This window comes from Theobroma umbraticum, unplaced genomic scaffold, assembly GCF_002168275.2.
Source record: "Theobroma umbraticum cultivar Fairchild unplaced genomic scaffold, ASM216827v3 scaffold_12.0, whole genome shotgun sequence".
In the NCBI taxonomy this organism is placed as follows: Eukaryota; Viridiplantae; Streptophyta; class Magnoliopsida; order Malvales; family Malvaceae; genus Theobroma; species Theobroma umbraticum.
This window is the reverse complement of record NW_018397272.1, coordinates 1076874-1094814: the sequence shown is the minus strand read 5'-3', so window position 1 is coordinate 1094814 and position 17941 is coordinate 1076874. Positions and strand designations below refer to the sequence as shown.

The 17941-nt window shown below is 36.3% G+C and overlaps 3 protein-coding genes and 1 pseudogene across 6 annotated transcripts; 2 read left to right on the top strand and 2 right to left on the bottom strand.

The window, feature by feature from the left end:
- Nucleotides 1-643: 643 nt before the first annotated feature.
- PIN8 (Auxin efflux carrier family protein) lies at nt 644-2873 on the top strand. The gene is made up of 6 exons (XM_021441975.2): nt 644-1186; nt 1677-1851; nt 1955-2040; nt 2231-2388; nt 2461-2537; nt 2610-2873. The coding sequence occupies exons 1-6, from the start codon at nt 679-681 to the stop codon at nt 2674-2676; spliced, it is 1071 nt and encodes a 356-aa protein (XP_021297650.1). The 5' UTR covers nt 644-678; the 3' UTR covers nt 2677-2873.
- Nucleotides 2874-6100: 3227 nt separating this feature from the next.
- Nucleotides 6101-8700, top strand: LOC110426696 (mitochondrial outer membrane protein porin of 34 kDa). The gene is made up of 6 exons (XM_021441980.2): nt 6101-6260; nt 6364-6431; nt 7047-7157; nt 7637-7723; nt 7910-8118; nt 8214-8700. The coding sequence occupies exons 1-6, from the start codon at nt 6212-6214 to the stop codon at nt 8518-8520; spliced, it is 831 nt and encodes a 276-aa protein (XP_021297655.1). The 5' UTR covers nt 6101-6211; the 3' UTR covers nt 8521-8700.
- Nucleotides 8701-8849: 149 nt separating this feature from the next.
- On the bottom strand, nt 8850-11869 carry LOC110426695 (hypersensitive-induced response protein-like protein 1). Of its 3 annotated transcripts, none has more exons than XM_089785351.1 (6): nt 11851-11869; nt 10244-10470; nt 9970-10090; nt 9787-9878; nt 9597-9693; nt 8850-9479 (listed from the first exon to the last, which is right to left on the bottom strand). In XM_089785351.1, exons 2-6 carry the CDS (start codon nt 10430-10432, stop codon nt 9118-9120), a joined length of 861 nt encoding a protein of 286 aa, XP_089641477.1. In that variant the 5' UTR covers nt 10433-10470; nt 11851-11869; the 3' UTR covers nt 8850-9117. The 3 variants fall into 3 exon arrangements, with proteins under 3 accessions (XP_089641477.1, XP_021297653.1, XP_021297654.1); XM_021441978.2 differs by lacking the exon at nt 11851-11869 and adding an exon at nt 11159-11289; XM_021441979.2 differs by lacking the exon at nt 11851-11869 and adding an exon at nt 11106-11154.
- Nucleotides 11870-11905: 36 nt separating this feature from the next.
- Nucleotides 11906-16957, bottom strand: LOC110426806 (hypersensitive-induced response protein 1-like; annotated as a pseudogene). Its single transcript, XR_016351947.1, has 5 exons — nt 16785-16957; nt 16520-16640; nt 16289-16368; nt 16102-16198; nt 11906-12349 (listed from the first exon to the last, which is right to left on the bottom strand). The product of XR_016351947.1 is annotated as a hypersensitive-induced response protein 1-like (transcript).
- Between the last annotated feature and the right edge of the window lie 984 nt (nt 16958-17941).

The following is a 17941-nucleotide window of genomic DNA, read 5'->3' as shown; positions in this document are numbered from 1 at the left end:
GACTGGATGTTACTTCTGTTGGTTAGATTGGCTTAGAAGATCTTGTGAGATTTTCTCAAGATGTCTCTGATTTAGCATTGAATGTGGTCGTTATCAATGTTTTTGACCCTATCACTGCAAAAGAAGGAAAACAAAAAAGGGGAAACGGAAAACATGAATCTTCTTTTTTGCTCTCTGAGATTGAATTCATTAAAATTAAAGCCTACTAGGCAAGATTTTTCTAGAGTTACCCTATCTAGCCCTTCTTTCCCTAAAGAAGTGATAAACCAGTATAACATAATCACAAGGAAACTGGAATCAACCTTTTGACCTATGATGACAAAAATACCCTGACTTTCTACTGATAACAAAGTTCTTTATACTTGTATAATCACCATGTCTTGCATTATATATTACTTAGCCATTACAACATTAAAAAAGTAGATGAATAAGCATCCCAGTCATTCATGTAAAAAAGGCAATAATGAGGATTTGCAACCTGACGCAAGGAGGTTAGGCCCTAAGGTCATTCTGGGGATTAAGGAAACGTTTTGATTAAGCTTCTTGCACAGCAGGTGATCCTGCCTAACATTTTATATCTGACAAAGCAACCAATAGAGCATATATAAAGAGTTCCACTACCAAGGTTCTATAGAAAAGCAGTACATTCTTGTACAACCCTTCAATCACTAGCTAACCATGATTTCCCTGGCAGATGTCTATCATGTTGTCGCAGCCACTGTCCCGTTGTACTTTGCCATGATTTTGGCCTACACCTCTGTGAAATGGTGGAAGCTTTTTACACCAGAACAATGTGCAGGCATAAACAAGTTTGTAGCTAAATTCTCAATCCCGCTATTGTCTTTCCAAGTGATCTCAGAAAACAACCCCTACAAGATGAACCTGAAACTCATACTTGCTGACTTTCTTCAAAAACTACTAGCCTTTCTGTTTTTAATGGCCATGGAAAAGTTCAGCTCCCGGGGAGGTTTACCATCGATCATAACTGGCCTCTCTCTATCAACCTTGCCGAACACCTTAATCCTGGGAATTCCGCTGTTAAGGGCCATGTATGGAGATAAATCAGCTACACTCTTAGCTCAGATAGTTGTCCTACAAAGCTTGATTTGGTACAATATACTGTTGTTTCTGTTTGAGCTAAACGCCACAAAGGCAGCCTCTGAGACACCACCTTCACAAGACTCAGGTAGACATCCAAACTTTGTATTGCATATAAACATGGATTAATTTTATAAGCTTGAGCTTTTATCATCTAAAACTTCAATTAGAACTCCCAAAAATCAATGGGGTTGATTGAATTTCAAGCTAGTTCAGTCAACTTTAGTAATGAAAGAGACATCAAGTGTCCATAATGCATATAGGTTTCTCTCCATCTCTCTTTTGCAATGAGGTCTCTGTACATCTCTCTTTTTCTTTTCTTTTCTTTTCTTTTCCTTTTTTTATGTTTTCTTTTTCAGTTAAATTTTCTTCATTCCTCTTGCACGTGGATCACGTAAGATCCTTCGGATAAATATGGCCAGAATTATAAAATTGAGAGATAGAATAATGTATACTGCATGTGGCATAATTAATGGCATTTTCGTACCAAGAATGACTACTAAGCTATGATTTTGATTTCTGAATAAAAGGCCTTCTTCTATATATTATATTCTTGCTGTTATTTTTTCTGAATTAAGGTGACCTAGAGGCCCCTGAAGAAGCACAAGCGAAAGAGGGTGGAGAAGAGGCACACACCAGACCAAGGAAATCGAAGGCTATGCTCATTTTATTGACAGTGGGAAAGAAGCTCATGGCAAATCCTAATACCCATGCAACCTTGCTGGGTCTTATTTGGGCTAGCGTACAATTCAGGTAGGGCTTACAGAAGGAGCATTAGAGAAAATTTTAAACCCAGATATGTGATTTTCATCTTGATAAGGATCATTGGTAATTGATAACTTTCTTTATCTTGTAGGTGGAACATAAAATTCCCAGCCATTATTGAAAAATCAATAGCAATATTATCAAGCGGAGGACTTGGCATGGCTATGTTCAGCTTAGGTACGATTACACACCCAGTCGCATCTATATATTTTGGTTCAATTATCCATCCTCCATTCCCTTTCTGCAACTCCTAAAATCCCATTCTACAAGGGGGTAATACTTGAACCATGAGGCGGAAGCAATCATATTTACCTAATCAATAATTTGTTACACATCAATTCTAACCCCTGCTGGTGTCACTTAACAGGTCTATTTATGGCGTCAAGGCCGAGCATAATAGCATGTGGTATTCGAAAGGCAGCAGTAGCCATGGCAATGAAATTCATGGCAGGTCCTGCTCTGATGGCAGCATCCTCTGCTGCCCTCGGACTTAGAGGCAAAGTATGGAGAGTGGCAATTGTGCAGGTTAGTCAATTTTATTATTCATTCAATCCGGCAATCAAGGATGAAAGCTAAACAATATGATGTACATTGCAGGCAGCTCTTCCTCAAGGAGTCGTGCCATTTGTTTTCGCTAAAGAGTACAACGTTCATCCCGATGTCTTGAGCACGGGGTAAGTATTTCAACACTGTCTTATTATTGGTTTTTCTCCTTAAATGATGAGGTTTGCTTCTGTTGGCTTCAGGGTAATCTTTGGCTTGCTCATTGCCTTACCTGTAGCATTGGTCTACTACCTAATTTTAGCAGTCTGAATTCCGGGAGAATTCTGCTCAGTTGTTCCAGAAACAGTAACTTCTACACCTGACATCAGTTCTGGGGAAGGGTCAAAACTTGAATAGATGGATGTAGATGTCCAATTCAGTTTTCTGAAAATTCTTTGACATTGTTGATTGGTTCCCGGGAAGAAAAACTATATTTATACAAGTTACATTTAACATGCTTGCCGAGTTAAAAGCCAAAAGCTATTATTATTATTATTATTATTATAGCTTTTTACTTGTTTTCAATTTGAGAAAAACAACAGAATTAGCATTGCTGAAGCTAACTCTTTTATCATCTGTTTGAGATTGCCTGCAACATGAATACCAGCAAGCTGATCATCAGCTCATAACAATTAAAATAAGTCATAGGCATTTTAAGTTCTTTCATTCCATCTCCAAATCCCCAAGTTCTGCTAACACCCTGCCAATTCATCCGACATTTTCCCCTCGTGGGTATTGTGTTGTCAAATTTACATTTCATCTCAGTTCCACGTGACCAACGTTTTAATTTCTATTAAATTTGAGCAAATAAGATTAGATTTAGGTTGCAAGTAATACACGCATTTAAGTGCTCATACATGAATGCAAATGTGATGTGAATGTGTGCATTACCATTAGCTAATGCTGCAGGTTGTTTTTTTTTTTTTTTTCTTCTTTGTCTTATATATTTTTGAAGATTCGATAGATAGATTACTGTCGTTCCCACAAATAAGATTACTCCTGTCTGTAAAATGCTTAAAACTGTCCACAATTTGTGCATAATGAACGTGGCCAACTAGTCTCCATGTGACTGCTAAAAGCATCGGATGTGTTTTTTTTTTCCCCTTTTTGCAGCATATTTCATTGAGATTTCAGAATATATTCATCAAACAACTACCATGCAAGCCTCGCAATCTACACGCCCTGTAATACCAAATTTTGGGCTTACTTCTCTGTTTCTGAATTTAACATCTAATGCGTTCATATTTATCATCCAAACCAATTCATAAATATTACTTATATAAACAAATGGTTAGTTTCATCTATACCAGAAAATCAACTTCCTAGTCCTACACTACATGCATAGTTTTAATTCAATAATAATATCAATTTTTTCCGAAAACCAACATTTTCAAGAAATGTTATCTAACAATATGAAATTTAGAAACAAAATCTAATATTACAACTGTTATTATAAAAAAACATAGAGTGGATGACTCAATTATGATAAAAAGAAATGTATAATATTTAAACAATTTCTTAAATTATTTTAAAAAATTTAAATAAACTCTTATTCTTTTATTATATTCAATCAAGCACTTATACTTTTATTTTATCAAAATACCTCAACAGTCCTTATACTTATTCATTTTCTTTGCTTTAGTCCTTCAACTTAAAATCGTAACAATTTAGTTTTTTAATTTTGAATATTGCTTCAATTTAGTTCTTTTAACATTTTCCTTTCAAAATTTCCCTTCACAAAGCTGATATGCCATGTGGCACTAACATAATAATGTAGATATGCCATGTAGCATGTCAAAGAGGGCATCACATGTCACACTCTCCATCAACACCCATCCATGTCATGCCATGTGGCATGTCCAAAGGTGACATATGGCATGACAAGAGAGTGATACATGTCTCCTATTTTTTTCTAAAAATATTATGTGTTAGCACAATAAGCTCCTTATCACCTACTCTAAACCCTCACCATTTTTTATATACTGCCTTTGTTTCTTTTCTTCCTTTCTTTCCTCTTTTTCCTTTTTCTTTTTTCTTCTTTTTCTTTCTTTACCTTCCCCTTTAAGGATCGACCGCCAATCATTGAACGTCATCGTCAACCGTCGATCGTCAATTGTCAGTCAACAGTCACTGGACATGTCATGCCATGCCACGATTGCGATCAGTGGCTATCAACTGGCAACTGACGACAACATCTGATAACTAGCGACTAGTCCTTAAGGGAAAAGGTGAGACGAGAGAGAAAGAAAAAGAGAGAAAAAAATAAAACAAGAAAAATGGAAAAGAGGAAAAAAAAAAGAAAAGAAACAAAAGTAATATATAATCAAAGATAATAGCTTAAAGTAGGTAGCAAGGAGCTTATTATGCTTATTTAGAGAAAACAATGAAAAGACACGTGTCGTTTTCTTATCATGCCATGTGTCACCCTCCGAACATGCTATGTGGCATGACATAAATGGGTGTTTAAGGAAAGTGTAACACTTGATGCCTCCTTAACATGTCACGTGGCATATCTACATCAGCATGTCAATGCCACATGACACTGCCACATTAGCATATCAACGTGATATGACACGACCACGTCAGTATTTTCAATTTACCTCACATGCCACATCAACAAGCAATGCCATGTTAACATCATATCAACAATGGCATTAGCTTTGTGATGTGTAATTTTGAAAAAAAAAATTAAAAAGATTAAATTGAAGTAATTTTTAAAATTAAGGGACTAAATTGTTACGATTTTGAGTAGATAAACTAAAATTAAAAAAAAATACATGAGTACAGGGACTGTTGAAATATTTAGATTATTTTTATTTTGAATCAGATAAATTCTTACGATTAACGATTGACTATTGTTGTTAATTAAAATACTAGTTATTATTTTATATCATTTACTGCTAACATAGCATGTTGACGTATAATAATAGATAGTGATATGACATGTTAATATATCATAACAGTAACATTTTTATTATGTAAGTCAACATCATATGAATATAAAAAGACCAATAGCATCTTTATTAAATAATTGTTATTTGTTAGTCAATCAATAGTTATAAAGTCCTATTTAACTCAAAATAAAAAATTTGAATGAACATAATTAAAAAATAAAAATTTATTTAAATTTTCTTGAATATGTGAAAAGTTTTTTTTAAAACATTATGGTTAATAAAATAAAATAGAAAAAAAAATGGACTAAAGCTGTTAATTTGTCATAAAAGTTATATTTGTTAATTAAGGGGTAACTGGAATGAAATTTATTAGTGTAAAATTGTGAATAAATGGGCAATTAGACTAGCTCCATAGACGTGATGTCATTTTCATATAATTAACTTTTTCGGTGGCAACATTTTACATCAATTCCTTTTTGTTTCACAATTTCTAATTTCTAAGTGGAAAATACTATAGACATCCCAATATTCTTCAAATATTTAATTTAATAATCCTGAAACCCAAAAACACAAAAAGCTTTGTCTTAATAATTTACATAAACATCTTATTACCATTTCATTGTTATGATAATAGTAATAAGAAATAATAAAGAAAAGTCCATTTCTTGTCTGTCAATCAGGAATCAACGGTGAAGACATCAAGAAACCGATTCACCTCCAACATCCGACGGCCCACCTTTTTGTCCTACAATAAAACAATATTTTAACCAAAACCCCAACCCCCAAAAAAGGATGGTGAAATTAGGGTTTTTGGCTCCTGCTATTTATTTCTCCACCTGTACTTTCCTGCTCTCTTCTCTGTTTTTCTATCACATTCTTTCCGAGAATTCTATTTCCAAAAACGAAAAATCATGGGCAAGGGTCCAGGTCTCTACACTGACATCGGCAAGAAAGCCAGAGGTATAAAAGTTCAATTTTTGAACTAAGAAATTCCAATTTTTATACATATTGTAATTTAATTTTAAAGCTGTTTTCCCTTTTTCAATATTTTGGGACTTTACAGATCTTCTTTACAAGGATTATCAGACTGACCAAAAGTTCACTCTGACCACCTTCTCTCCAACTGGAGTTGTAAGTTTTCTTTTTTTGCTTTGTTGGTTCAAGTTTTGGTTTCATTTCTGGGTTGATTTTATTTTTGCTCAAAATTTTGTTTTTGTATTAAAGAATTAATTGCGGATGCTTTACTTTGGTGAACCAAAGTTTTGAGTTTTGTGGCATTTTATGATATTGTTGTGATCTTTTTTTTTTTTTGGCTTTCTTTTGGGTTTTTTCAGCCTTATCAAATGCATGTGTTATTTGTTGTAGTGACCAAGTGCTGATTTTTACATTGTTTTTGGAATTTGTTTATCTGTTAGTGTAGAGTTTTGTTCATAAGATGAAAGAATGTTGATTAAAGCTGACTTCAATTACATTATCAGATTTGTTCTTCAAAGATACATGTTTTACTTTTTTTTGGGATTTTTTGAGTTTGTAAGTTGTTATAGTAGCTGATTTCAGTGCATTTCTGGCTGTTATTTTTTAATGCTCAAATTATTGAAGGATTATATTTGATAATTTTAGCATGGTTATCTTATTCTTTTGACTGTAATGCATCATGTAAGATGTTCACTTCTCCATCTGCTACAAGGACTTTAATGGATTCTTTGGCATTGTGGGTGGTTTATCTTCTCTTTTCCTTTATTTTAGGCAATTACCTCTGCTGGAACAAAGAAAGGTGATCTCTTTGTGGCTGATGTTAACACCCAGCTGAAGAATAGGAATGTCACAACTGATATCAAAGTGGACACTAGCTCCAATGTAAGTATTTCATCTATTCTTTTGTTGATTTCTAGTTTATTGATGTATAAGTTTGAGTGCTTGGTAATTTTCTTTTTGCAAGTGAGATCTAATGTTATTTGCTTCTATTAGATATGCTTCAGCTGTTTCGCTTTTATAAAAATGTTTTTAAGAAAATTAGTTGTTTGGCTCATCCCTTCTTCATTCCAAACCTCTGCTTTAACTAGTGGAAGGTGCTTGATAAAATTATATAGAATACCATATTTGAGGAGCATTATGTACCTGATAAAATTATATAGAATACAGAGGAGCATTATGTACTTTTGACATCTGAACTCTTTGGAGGGAATGCTGTCCTGTTGAATGATTGCTTTGGTTGACTTTGTAGTTCACCTTTCTCCCCATAGTGTCCTTTTCCATTGAATTTATGGGGCTGCTATCTTTTATAAGCTCTTTTGTTGAACATTACACATTTTACTAAACTAGTGTTCATTTGTCAGCTCTTTACCACCATAACAGTTGATGAACCTGCACCCGGTCTGAAGACAATCTTTAGCTTCAGAGTCCCTGATCAGAGGTCTGGCAAGGTTAGACAATGCTGTCTTCAAATTTCAATTTATAGCCTCAGAAACTTCCAATATCTTGGTTTTGCTTTGAAGCTGTAGAACATGTGATAACTACCTCTAGCATGGTTATGGAACCTGTGTTACTTAAAATGTTTCATGATGGTGATGACCAATGTTATTATCTTTCTGTTTGTGATTACCTACCAGGTGGAACTCCAGTATTTGCATGACTATGCTGGGATAAGCTCAAGCATTGGATTGACTGCAAATCCAATAGTTAACTTCTCAGGTGTTTTTGGAACTAATGTTCTTGCACTTGGTACGGATCTCTCATTTGACACGAAGACTGGGAACTTCACCAAATGCAATGCTGCATTGAGCTTCTCCAATGTAGATCTCATTGCTTCAGTGGCTCTGTATGTAATCTGTTCTGTGTAACTGTCTGTAGGTGCCTGATTTGTACAAGTATATATGCTTCAGTTATTAATATTTTTCTTATTTATTGATGCAGGAATGAAAAGGGTGACTCTCTTAATGCATCCTACTATCATATAGTGAATCCCTTCACTAACACTGCCGTTGGTGCTGAGGTGACCCATTGCTTCTCAACTAATGAGAATACCATCACAGTTGGGACACAACATGCATTGGATCCATTGACCATGGTTAAGGCACGGGTGAACAATGCTGGTAAGGCAAGTGCTCTCATCCAGCACGAGTGGCGCCCTAGATCTCTCTTTACCGTTTCTGGAGAGGTAGATACCAAGTCCATTGACAAGAGTGCCAAGGTTGGACTTGCTTTGGCACTGAAGCCTTGAGCTTTATAGCTCATTTTGGAAGAGCATGGTAGGCTTAGAATTTTGCAGTGTAGTCTGTTCAGACTGACTTTCATGGTGTTGCCATCTACTCTTCATGTCAGTGGATTTTCGTTGTAAAAATAAAAAAGAAAAAGAAATAGAGGTGGCATAGTGGTTTAAACTATGTGGTTACTTTTTTAATCATCCCTTGTTTAACTCATGGAGTACCTGAGTTTTGAGTTGCCAACTTTGGTCCAGATTTTGTGTGGCTCCCTTTGTTTGGTTCTCTAGCTTTCCCTTCCACCCCGTTAAAGTCTTTCAGTACGTAGTATTGTGAGCACCATACAGTTTTTCTTGATAATATTTCATGAAATGGGGTTAAGAAAAGAAAAACAGAATATGACCCGTATATCTATCTCCTTAGTTGATATTACGAGGTACCATACAAACAGCAATTACATTCATATTTCTAAACAGAGGAACTGGGTGCAGATTTCACTCAAAACCCCCAAGGATAGCCGGTAAAGCTTGGCTATCCGTTAGATGACTTCCCAGGTATTGACGTAATCTTAACATAACAGTAGCTTGTTGCTTATGAAACTCAACCATATAAGGCTTTTATTCATGATGGTGAGATGCCTGGAGCAACCCATCTCGGATCTGGGTTGCAATGTCTCGAACTGCACCAGGTCCATGTGGGATAAACACTGATGAAGATTTAGAGGCAGCCCCAATTTCCTTCATGGTATCAAAATACTGGGTAATGAGGACCATGTCTAAAACATCCTTAGCAGTAGTCCCTGGAACATTGACCGAGAAGCCAAGCACACTGTCCCTTAGGCCATCAACAATTGCCTGGCGCTGCCTGGCAATACCAACTCCTGATAGATATTTGGATTCTGCCTCTCCCTCTGCCCTCTTAATCTGTATAATCTTCTCGGCCTCTGCTTTCTCGTTGGCTGCAACTCTCATCCTTGCAGCTGTGAAAAATTAGGAATAACAAACACCAAATGAAACAACTACACGTCACAGTAAAAATTCTATCATTATAATTTGCGTAACTTGATTGAAAGACCAAATTGCGGACAATAACTCACCAGCATTAATTTCGTTCATTGCCCTTTTCACATGTTCATCCGGTTCTATATCAACAATGAGGGTCTGGACAATCTCATACCCATAAGCAGACATAGCCTATCAATCACAAAAAATCACAGTGCTTATCAACAAAGTTGATATGGACATCAAGAATTCATAGCCGGTATTAACAGAAGTAAATGCTTTTACCTTTTCAAGCTCATCTTCAACTGCTTTAGCAATATCATTCTTTTGCTCAAAAGCATCATCCAAATCAAGCTTTGGAACGCTTGCCCTGATAACTAAAGATTAACAAAGGAAAGAGGAAAATTGAAGTTTAGTTTCTTGGTACCATTCGGCAACAAACTAGTTATATTAAGGTTTTGATTATACCATCAAAAACATAGGCTTGAATTTGTGTCCTGGGGTTGCTAAGTTTGTAGAAAGCATCGTACGCCTTCTCTGCCAGGGCACGATATTGTACAGATGCAACAACGTTGACAAAAACATTGTCCTGCAAGAGCCATTGTGAATCAAAATCGAATGATATGGACAAGTTGCGTAGTGGTATTTTATCTAGTCTGGAAATTGATAACATCATGTAAGCCAAGAGGTAGACCGGCCGGCTTGGAAGGAATTTTTCTGCTTAGTTTAACAAGAAACAAACCTTTGTCTTAGTCTCACAACGCACATCTAGCTGCTGCAACCGGAGTGTGAGATGGCCGGCAAGCTGGCTTCCGAGACACCAAGGTAAACAATGGCATCCTGGTTGAAGAACTTCATCAAACTTCCCAAAACTTTCCTTGATAGCAACTGTTGATTGGTCAACTTGTACACTGCAAAATAGGTTGCCCATCCGTTTTATATCTTTTTGCTATTCTATATGATCTTTTCCTATGGAGAAACAACATAAAAAGAAAGGAAGAAAGTAAGAAACCATCAGAACAGAAACAAAGAAATATATAGAGAGAAAACAAATTTCTGGTATAAAATCCACAAAATTCATGTAGCAGCATTCTCAAGTTTGACACCCCGTCACCTGAGCACTTGGAGAGCAAAAAGTTTCCTGTTGGTTTGGCCAAGAAGCCAAATTTATAGTCTAGTTTATATTGATTGAAACCAAAGGTTTATTTGCTGGACCAACAACCAATCTTGAAGATAGGTCACCAGATGCAAATTCTATGTGGTTAGACTTAGAAGGAGGAGATTATAGTGAAGTATTAACACCAACGAGTAACCCAGCATTAATGGAAAAGCAGAAGGATAAAAAAGGTCTTTAGAAGATAAGCATCCTAAAGCAAAATGCTGCCAAAAGCTTCTGACAAAGATCAAGCATCCTTCAGCTTCTTTTGGCAAAAATACCAAGATAAACATAAGATTAAATTCGGCCTCAAATGAAACAATTAGACTTGGGCACTTGGCCATGACTTGATTCAGCAGAAACACATTCCAGACTTCAGAATTTGAAATTATTTTCAATTAATCACACCAAAAGAAAAAACCAACAAGGGCGCCTGCACTGCACATACAAGCACATATGCTGAACCACCGAGAGAGAGAGAGAGAGAGAGAGAGAACATACCACCAGGGGTAGTTTGAAGGGAAAGGAAAACAAGGATGATATAAATAATGGCATAGATACAGCCGGATAAATCTGCTAACCGTATTTCTTTAAAGAATGCAATTCACTAAAATTCTTATTTTAATTTTTTTTTTAAATCCTATGTTTAGATTCATCGATTTTATTTGTCAAGTTTCCAACTAATGAAAGTCAGCAGACAATGCCCTCTTATTTAATGTAATACCATTTGCTGCCACTCACTATTATGCTTTGGATGCATAAAAGTCAATAATTGGATTAATTAGTGAGTATATGTACTTGTCAATGGATGTTGATATACTTAGTATCAGCTCAAAAACAAAAAAACGAAGAGGGAATCAATGTATATAACTCTTCGCTAATCATGACATCCTTTGTATTTTCAGTAAGTTCTTATCACATCGAACATTGGGTTTCACGCAATCTGTTTTTCTCATTTATTTAACATATAAATTTGTCCATTTGAACAGAGAAAAAAAATAAAAAAAAAATAGACACCAATTAAATTTTAGCTCTTAAGGTAAATCAGATTTCATAAACAAATAGATAATGGCTTTCTTAAAACACAAGGACAAGGAAGAAAGAGAGAGAGGGTGGACATTGCAAAGAAGATTACACTTTAAACTAAAATGTTGCTTGCAATTATATGCCACAATATTCTATGTTTTACTTACCAACAACCCATTTCTTAGTCATCATGCGAAAGAAACTTGTGCTTATTGTCTCAATTTTAGCTACCGATCTGTTTACTAGAGACCAAACGTTTTACCAAGTCAATGAATCAAAAGCCTATGCTCCCTCTAGTGCTGAGTAGCATGGGCCTGCAGAAGCCGGCCTGCAGAAGCCCCTCTCGAATCTGTGATGATATGTCCTTGACTGCACCACGTCCATGTGGAATGAAAACAGAAGACTTTGAAGATGTACCAATCTCCTCCATGGTGTCGAAGTATTAAGTCACCAGCACCATATCCATGACATCTTGGGCTGTTGTTCCTGGAACATTCTCAGAAAAGGCCAGCACGCTATCCCTCAGTCCATCCACAATTGCCTGGCGCTGACGAGCTATGCCAAGTCCTGACAAGTACTTTGACTCTGCATCTCCTTCAGCTCGTTTGATCTGCTGTCTGTTCTCTGCTTCAGCCTTTTCATTTGCCGCCATCCTCAATCTAGCAGCTATTGTGACAGTTAAGGGAAAAAAGAATCAATACTCAAACGATGGGATAGCGCATGGACTTTCACCAAAAAGCAGCAAACACATTGATATATTATGGACTTCAATAGTATACTATTCATTAATAAGAAACAAGGCTTAAGTAGACAGAAATCTGCACATGGAAAAACATATGGGCTAATCTTGTTCCTCTTAAAATCAAAGTGTTTATGTGGCAGCCACTCCAAGGAAGAGTGGCTGTCAAGGATGAACTTGCGATACGGGGATTGATGAGAAACAATGCAGCATTTTGCCCCCTTTGCCATCGGGTTCCTGAAACAATTAATCACCTTTTTTTTAACTGTTTTGAGTCATGGTATATTCGGACTAGGTGGTGTAGGGATTGGACATTATTTGGGTGCAACCTAAAGACATGGCTACGTTATTTACTGCTTGGAATGCGGTGGTCACAAAGGAAGGAGAAATTCAAGTCTGGAAAATGGCAATGTACGCTATGGTTTGGTCACTATGGCTAGCTAGAAATGATGTTGTGTTTGAGGGCAAACCATGGGATCATGACCAGCTCTATCAGTTGATCAAACTGCGTGTGGCTACATGGACTAAAGCCAAGTGGCCAAGGGAGTACGGGAGGATACTAGACACATTTGTTGAACCAAGTATTGGAGCTGCTATAAAAAATGTTAAGAAGGCCAGACCAGTGACTGAGTGGGAAAAACCTACTGATAGAATTATGAAATTGAACGGCGATGGGGCTGCAAGTGGAATCACAAATGAAGCTGGAATTGCTGTGTTACTAAGGAATTCCAAGGGAGAAATTAGAATGATGTTTTCGAAGTCCATAGGGGTGGGGGACTCAAGTCTAGCTAAAGTTCTCGCTATCCGGGAAGTGTGCGATTCTCACAAGCTGTTAGTGGAGAGCGACTCACTGAATGCCGTGAAATGAGTGCAGGAGCCAAAATCAGCTCCATGGAGGTTAAGGAAATGGGTGCTCCATATTGAAGCCCTAAAAACGACAGCAAATTAGGCAATCAAGCATGTAAGAAGGGAGGCCAACCAACATGCTGATAACCTTGCAAAATCTGGAATAGGTAGGGAGATTGATCTGCTCAATATTTGGGTGGATGAACCTAACAGAAAAGAGAGAACAAGAGATATGGCAATCAATTGCAAATGAACCGTGAACCGTGAACCGTGAGTTTGAGTAGGTCTGTTCCTCTTTTTTTTTTTTTTGAAAGATGAGTGTTTATTAATGATAAGCTGAAATGCCTGTGGAGTCTTCAACGTTGAGATTTGGAGACTCCTGTTGGCATGCAAGCTATCATAAGAAGAGCCTGTTCTGAAAAATTACAAAAGGAGCAGCTGCTCAAAGAGCACTTGGCAGCATCTCAACACAGATAATCTTAAAAACAAGCAGAGTTCTGGATAAATCCATAAACAAAAGTATAATACTAGTGAAGCTCTATCAGAGTGATAGATAAATGAGTGTTTTTGGGGTTGACAGTCCTCAATCATCACAGCACCAGCCACCAAGTCTTACAAACCAAGCATCACTGATCACACACAGCCCCATAACTCCCAGATTCCCCAGGTGGCTGCATCAGAAAAGAGCCCCTGAGCCATAAAATCCCACAATCAATAGGTGCTCTTCAAAGACAACCATCAGCATCTCCTGCACATCTCAAAGACCAGAGTCCACCACTCACACCCATGAATCACAAACAACAGTAGTAGTCAATGTCACCAGAACCTCATCATGGCCAAAAAGTAGAACATCATCCAAGAGCCCCCTCTAGAGAACGCAAAGAATAGACACAGAGCTTCCCACCAACATCTAAAACACAGTCAGAGATAACTTTTTAACCGACACAGCAGTACCACAGATACACAATGACACAAACAAGAAGTAGAGGCCACACGTAGCTTCCTCCTGATCGATTAAGTTCCTTTTCTCTATCTCTTGCTCGACGGCCACCCTCTCATGCTGCACCGCAGAGTGCACCAGACCCAGATAAGAATCAATGCACGTCAGAACCCAAACACAAGAAATTAGTCATAGACATTCAACAAGTCAGCCTGACCCTGCACCGCTCCCTTGGCAAGGCTATCAGCAATTGATTAGTTTCTCTGTAGATGTGTTTAATGTCCCATTTCTTAACCTCCTTCTTCAACCTTTCCATAGTGCAGGATCCACTTCTAAGCCTCCCAAGAGCATCAGATGGGTTGTTAGTCCATTTGACAGCATTTTTTGAGTCACTTTCAATAAACAAGAGTGAGAGTGGCAGCCCATTTAGAACCAGCAAAGGTCAAGAAGCTCCCTAATTGCTCTGACTTCTGCACACGAGCATCTTCTACTCCTATAGCTTTTGAGAAGACAATTTTAATGTTTCCCTCTTCATCTCTCATAATGGCCCAATCCCTGCCTCCCCAGGGCATCCTTTAGCTGCCCCATCCACATATATATTCATCTCCCCTTCGTACGGCTTGCTCCACTCCTTCACAATTCTGGATCTCTTCCCTTCTTTTAACTTTTGCACCCTCAGCTGGATATCTATAAGTATCTAACTACGCCATACTCAAAGGGGCCACTTAGCTTGAGCCCATGTGGCAATCTGAGTTTAACTAAATCAAAACCGGTAGCACACCAAGTAACTCTTCTAAAGACCGTATCATTTCTATATAGCACACTGACCACAAAATAGATAAAAGGACCGCAGCAGATTTAATCTCCCCTTTCCCTGCGAAACCAGTATTCCAAGTATTAAACGAGTTGATTAAATCCTTTGGGACAACCCAAGTAACCTCCCATTCTCTACACCATCTCATCCACACTTGCCAGACCTCAGGACAATGGAGGAACAGGTGTCTCCGTTCAGGTTCCCTCTTACAAAGCCCACACTCAGCTCCCTCCTGGTCAATTAAGTTCCTTTCACTAGCTCCTGCTTGACGGCAACTCTCTCGTGCAGCACCTACCAACAAAATACTCAATACAGTGAGGCACTAGATTTTCCAAATATTTCTCCAAGTCTTATCCTCCCCACAATCCTTCAGGAGAACTGTTTACAAAAGGATTTAACACTGTAATTCCCTATGGCCGATCCTTTCCATGCCACGGTGTCTTTTAGTTCCCTACAAAGGTGGAACTCCTCAATAGTGGCTTTAAGCTCCAGCCACTGATGTTCTTCCCATCCTAAAGGCCTCCTTCTTAGTTCCACTTCCCATGACCATCTATCATCTTCCCAAATACCGAACTCTCCAACAAAACCTTCTTTATTTTTAGTAGGGATGATTATGATGGTGTTGCTCAAGATGGGGCGTCCCTACATGGTTAACGGGTAATGGTAGTGCTATTGGTTGGTCTTTCTTTGCATGATTATTGTGGTGTCTGTTGATGCAGGGGACTGTTTCAATGTTAGGGGTTATCTTTTCATTTTGTTCATTCTATGAGGGTGTTTTTTGGATGCAAGTGGCTACCAGATGTTAGTGGGGTTGGCTGCTTTCGTTGTTGGTGTTTGGGGTGGTTTCCTTTCTGAAAGTGTCCAGGGAATTCGACAATGAGAGAATTTTGTAATGGTATACCCCTGGTCATTGGGGCATAACTTTGCAAAATTGTTGTAAGTCGTGAACTCAAGTTCTCCCTTTCTTCAATTCAAAAGAAATTTCAGAAAAAAAGGTATACAGAAACCAGACCACTTTTGTTAACAAATGGTTCAACCCTCCAGCATATAAATTTCATTCAAGGGAGCATTAGTATTACCTGCATTTATCTCATTCATTGCTTTCTTCAGTTTAACATCAGGCTCTATATCCACAGTTAGTGTCTGTACTATTTCATAACCGTGGGCAGGCATGGCCTGCAAAAGGAAGAATGAACAATGAACAATGGTTGTACTAATAGGTGTAATGGATCATTATATTCATTACTGATCAAACTAATACATTACCTTCTCAAGCTTCTCTTCCACAGCTTTTGCAATAGAATTCTTCTGTTCCAAGTTCAGTTTTGGCACACTTTCCCTGATAACTGAAAATATACAATTTTAGTTGTTAGATCAACATGTTTATAAAAATTTTTGTTGCCCAAAAGGCTCAAACTAGTATACCGTTCGTATAATCACTTGACAATTGAGTACACCTTAATTAATTCCAACTATAATTTGAAACATTAAGCTTACCATCAAAAGCATAGGATTGGAGTTGTCCCCTGGTGTTTGAGAGCTTGTAGAAAGCGTCAGCCGCTTTATCTGCCAGGGCACTATATTGAACAGATGCAACCACATTGACAAAGACATTGCCCTGAGGCAGTATAATAAATCAAATTCAAGAAAGGAAAAAATCAAAATGGTGGGCATTGAAAGAAATCTACATAGCCATGGACTTTCAAGAAACACTGCAAAGAACAAGTGAAGGTGGCAAAGAGCTCCAGATCATGGAATATACATGAAGGCATGAAGCACAGTCCAAATTCAGTCTAAAATACCAGCTATCTTGCAGCCAAGACACCAGGGCAAGCGGTAACATCCAGGCTCAAGCACCTCATCAAACTTACCAAAGTGTTCCTTGACAGCCACAGTCGATTGATCCACTTGAAAACATCCCAATGATTGACCCATACTTCAATCCTGCCAGTAGACATTGATAACTATATATAAAAGGGAGAAATTAACTCTTCTCTTGAAAGAAACAAACAATTTATGTAACCAAAGTGGCTTGATCCAAAAATCAGTAAATTGCTTGTCCGGAAAGAAAAATGGAACCCAGAGAATCATGCCTGACACAATTATTTGGCTTAAGAAACTGCAACTTTTCACGCAAAACTACTTAAGTTACATTGGATCAACGGAATAGATAAAAATTAAATAAAATAATTATTATGTGAAAATAAAATAATGTAAAAATAAAAAAAAATTATCTTTTATTATATATATAATTACTTTTTTCGATTTTTTAAATATTAATAATTTAATTATAATATTAAGAATTAATAATTTAAGTATTAATATTTTATTTACAATTTAATCATTAATATTTTATAATATTAATCTTTCATTTTCTTTTTTACATATTAATAATTGACAATTTATTTAAAATATTAATAATTGATCATTTAAATATTAAATTTAAACATTAATATTTAAGATATTAATATTTTATTTAATTTGAGTATTATTATGATAAATTTATTTTATTTTATTTTTTTAAATATTAACCATTAGTATTTAAATATTAATATTTTATTTTATTTAAATATTATTGTGATCAATCTTTTATTTCATTTTTTTAAGTATTAATAATTGATGTTTTAAATATAAAAATTTGATTTAGATTTTAATCATTAATATTTTAAAATATTAATAATTTATTTATTTTAAATAGAATATTGATTAATTGTTTTAGTTTATGTTTTTAATATCAATAATTGATCATTTATTTAAAATATTAATAATTGATTATTTAAATATTAACATTTAATTTATAATTTAATCATTAATATTTTAAAGTATTACTATTTTATTTAATTTAAATATTATTATGTTTAATTTTTTATTTTATTTTATTTTTTAAATATTAAGAATTGGTAATTTATTTAAAATATT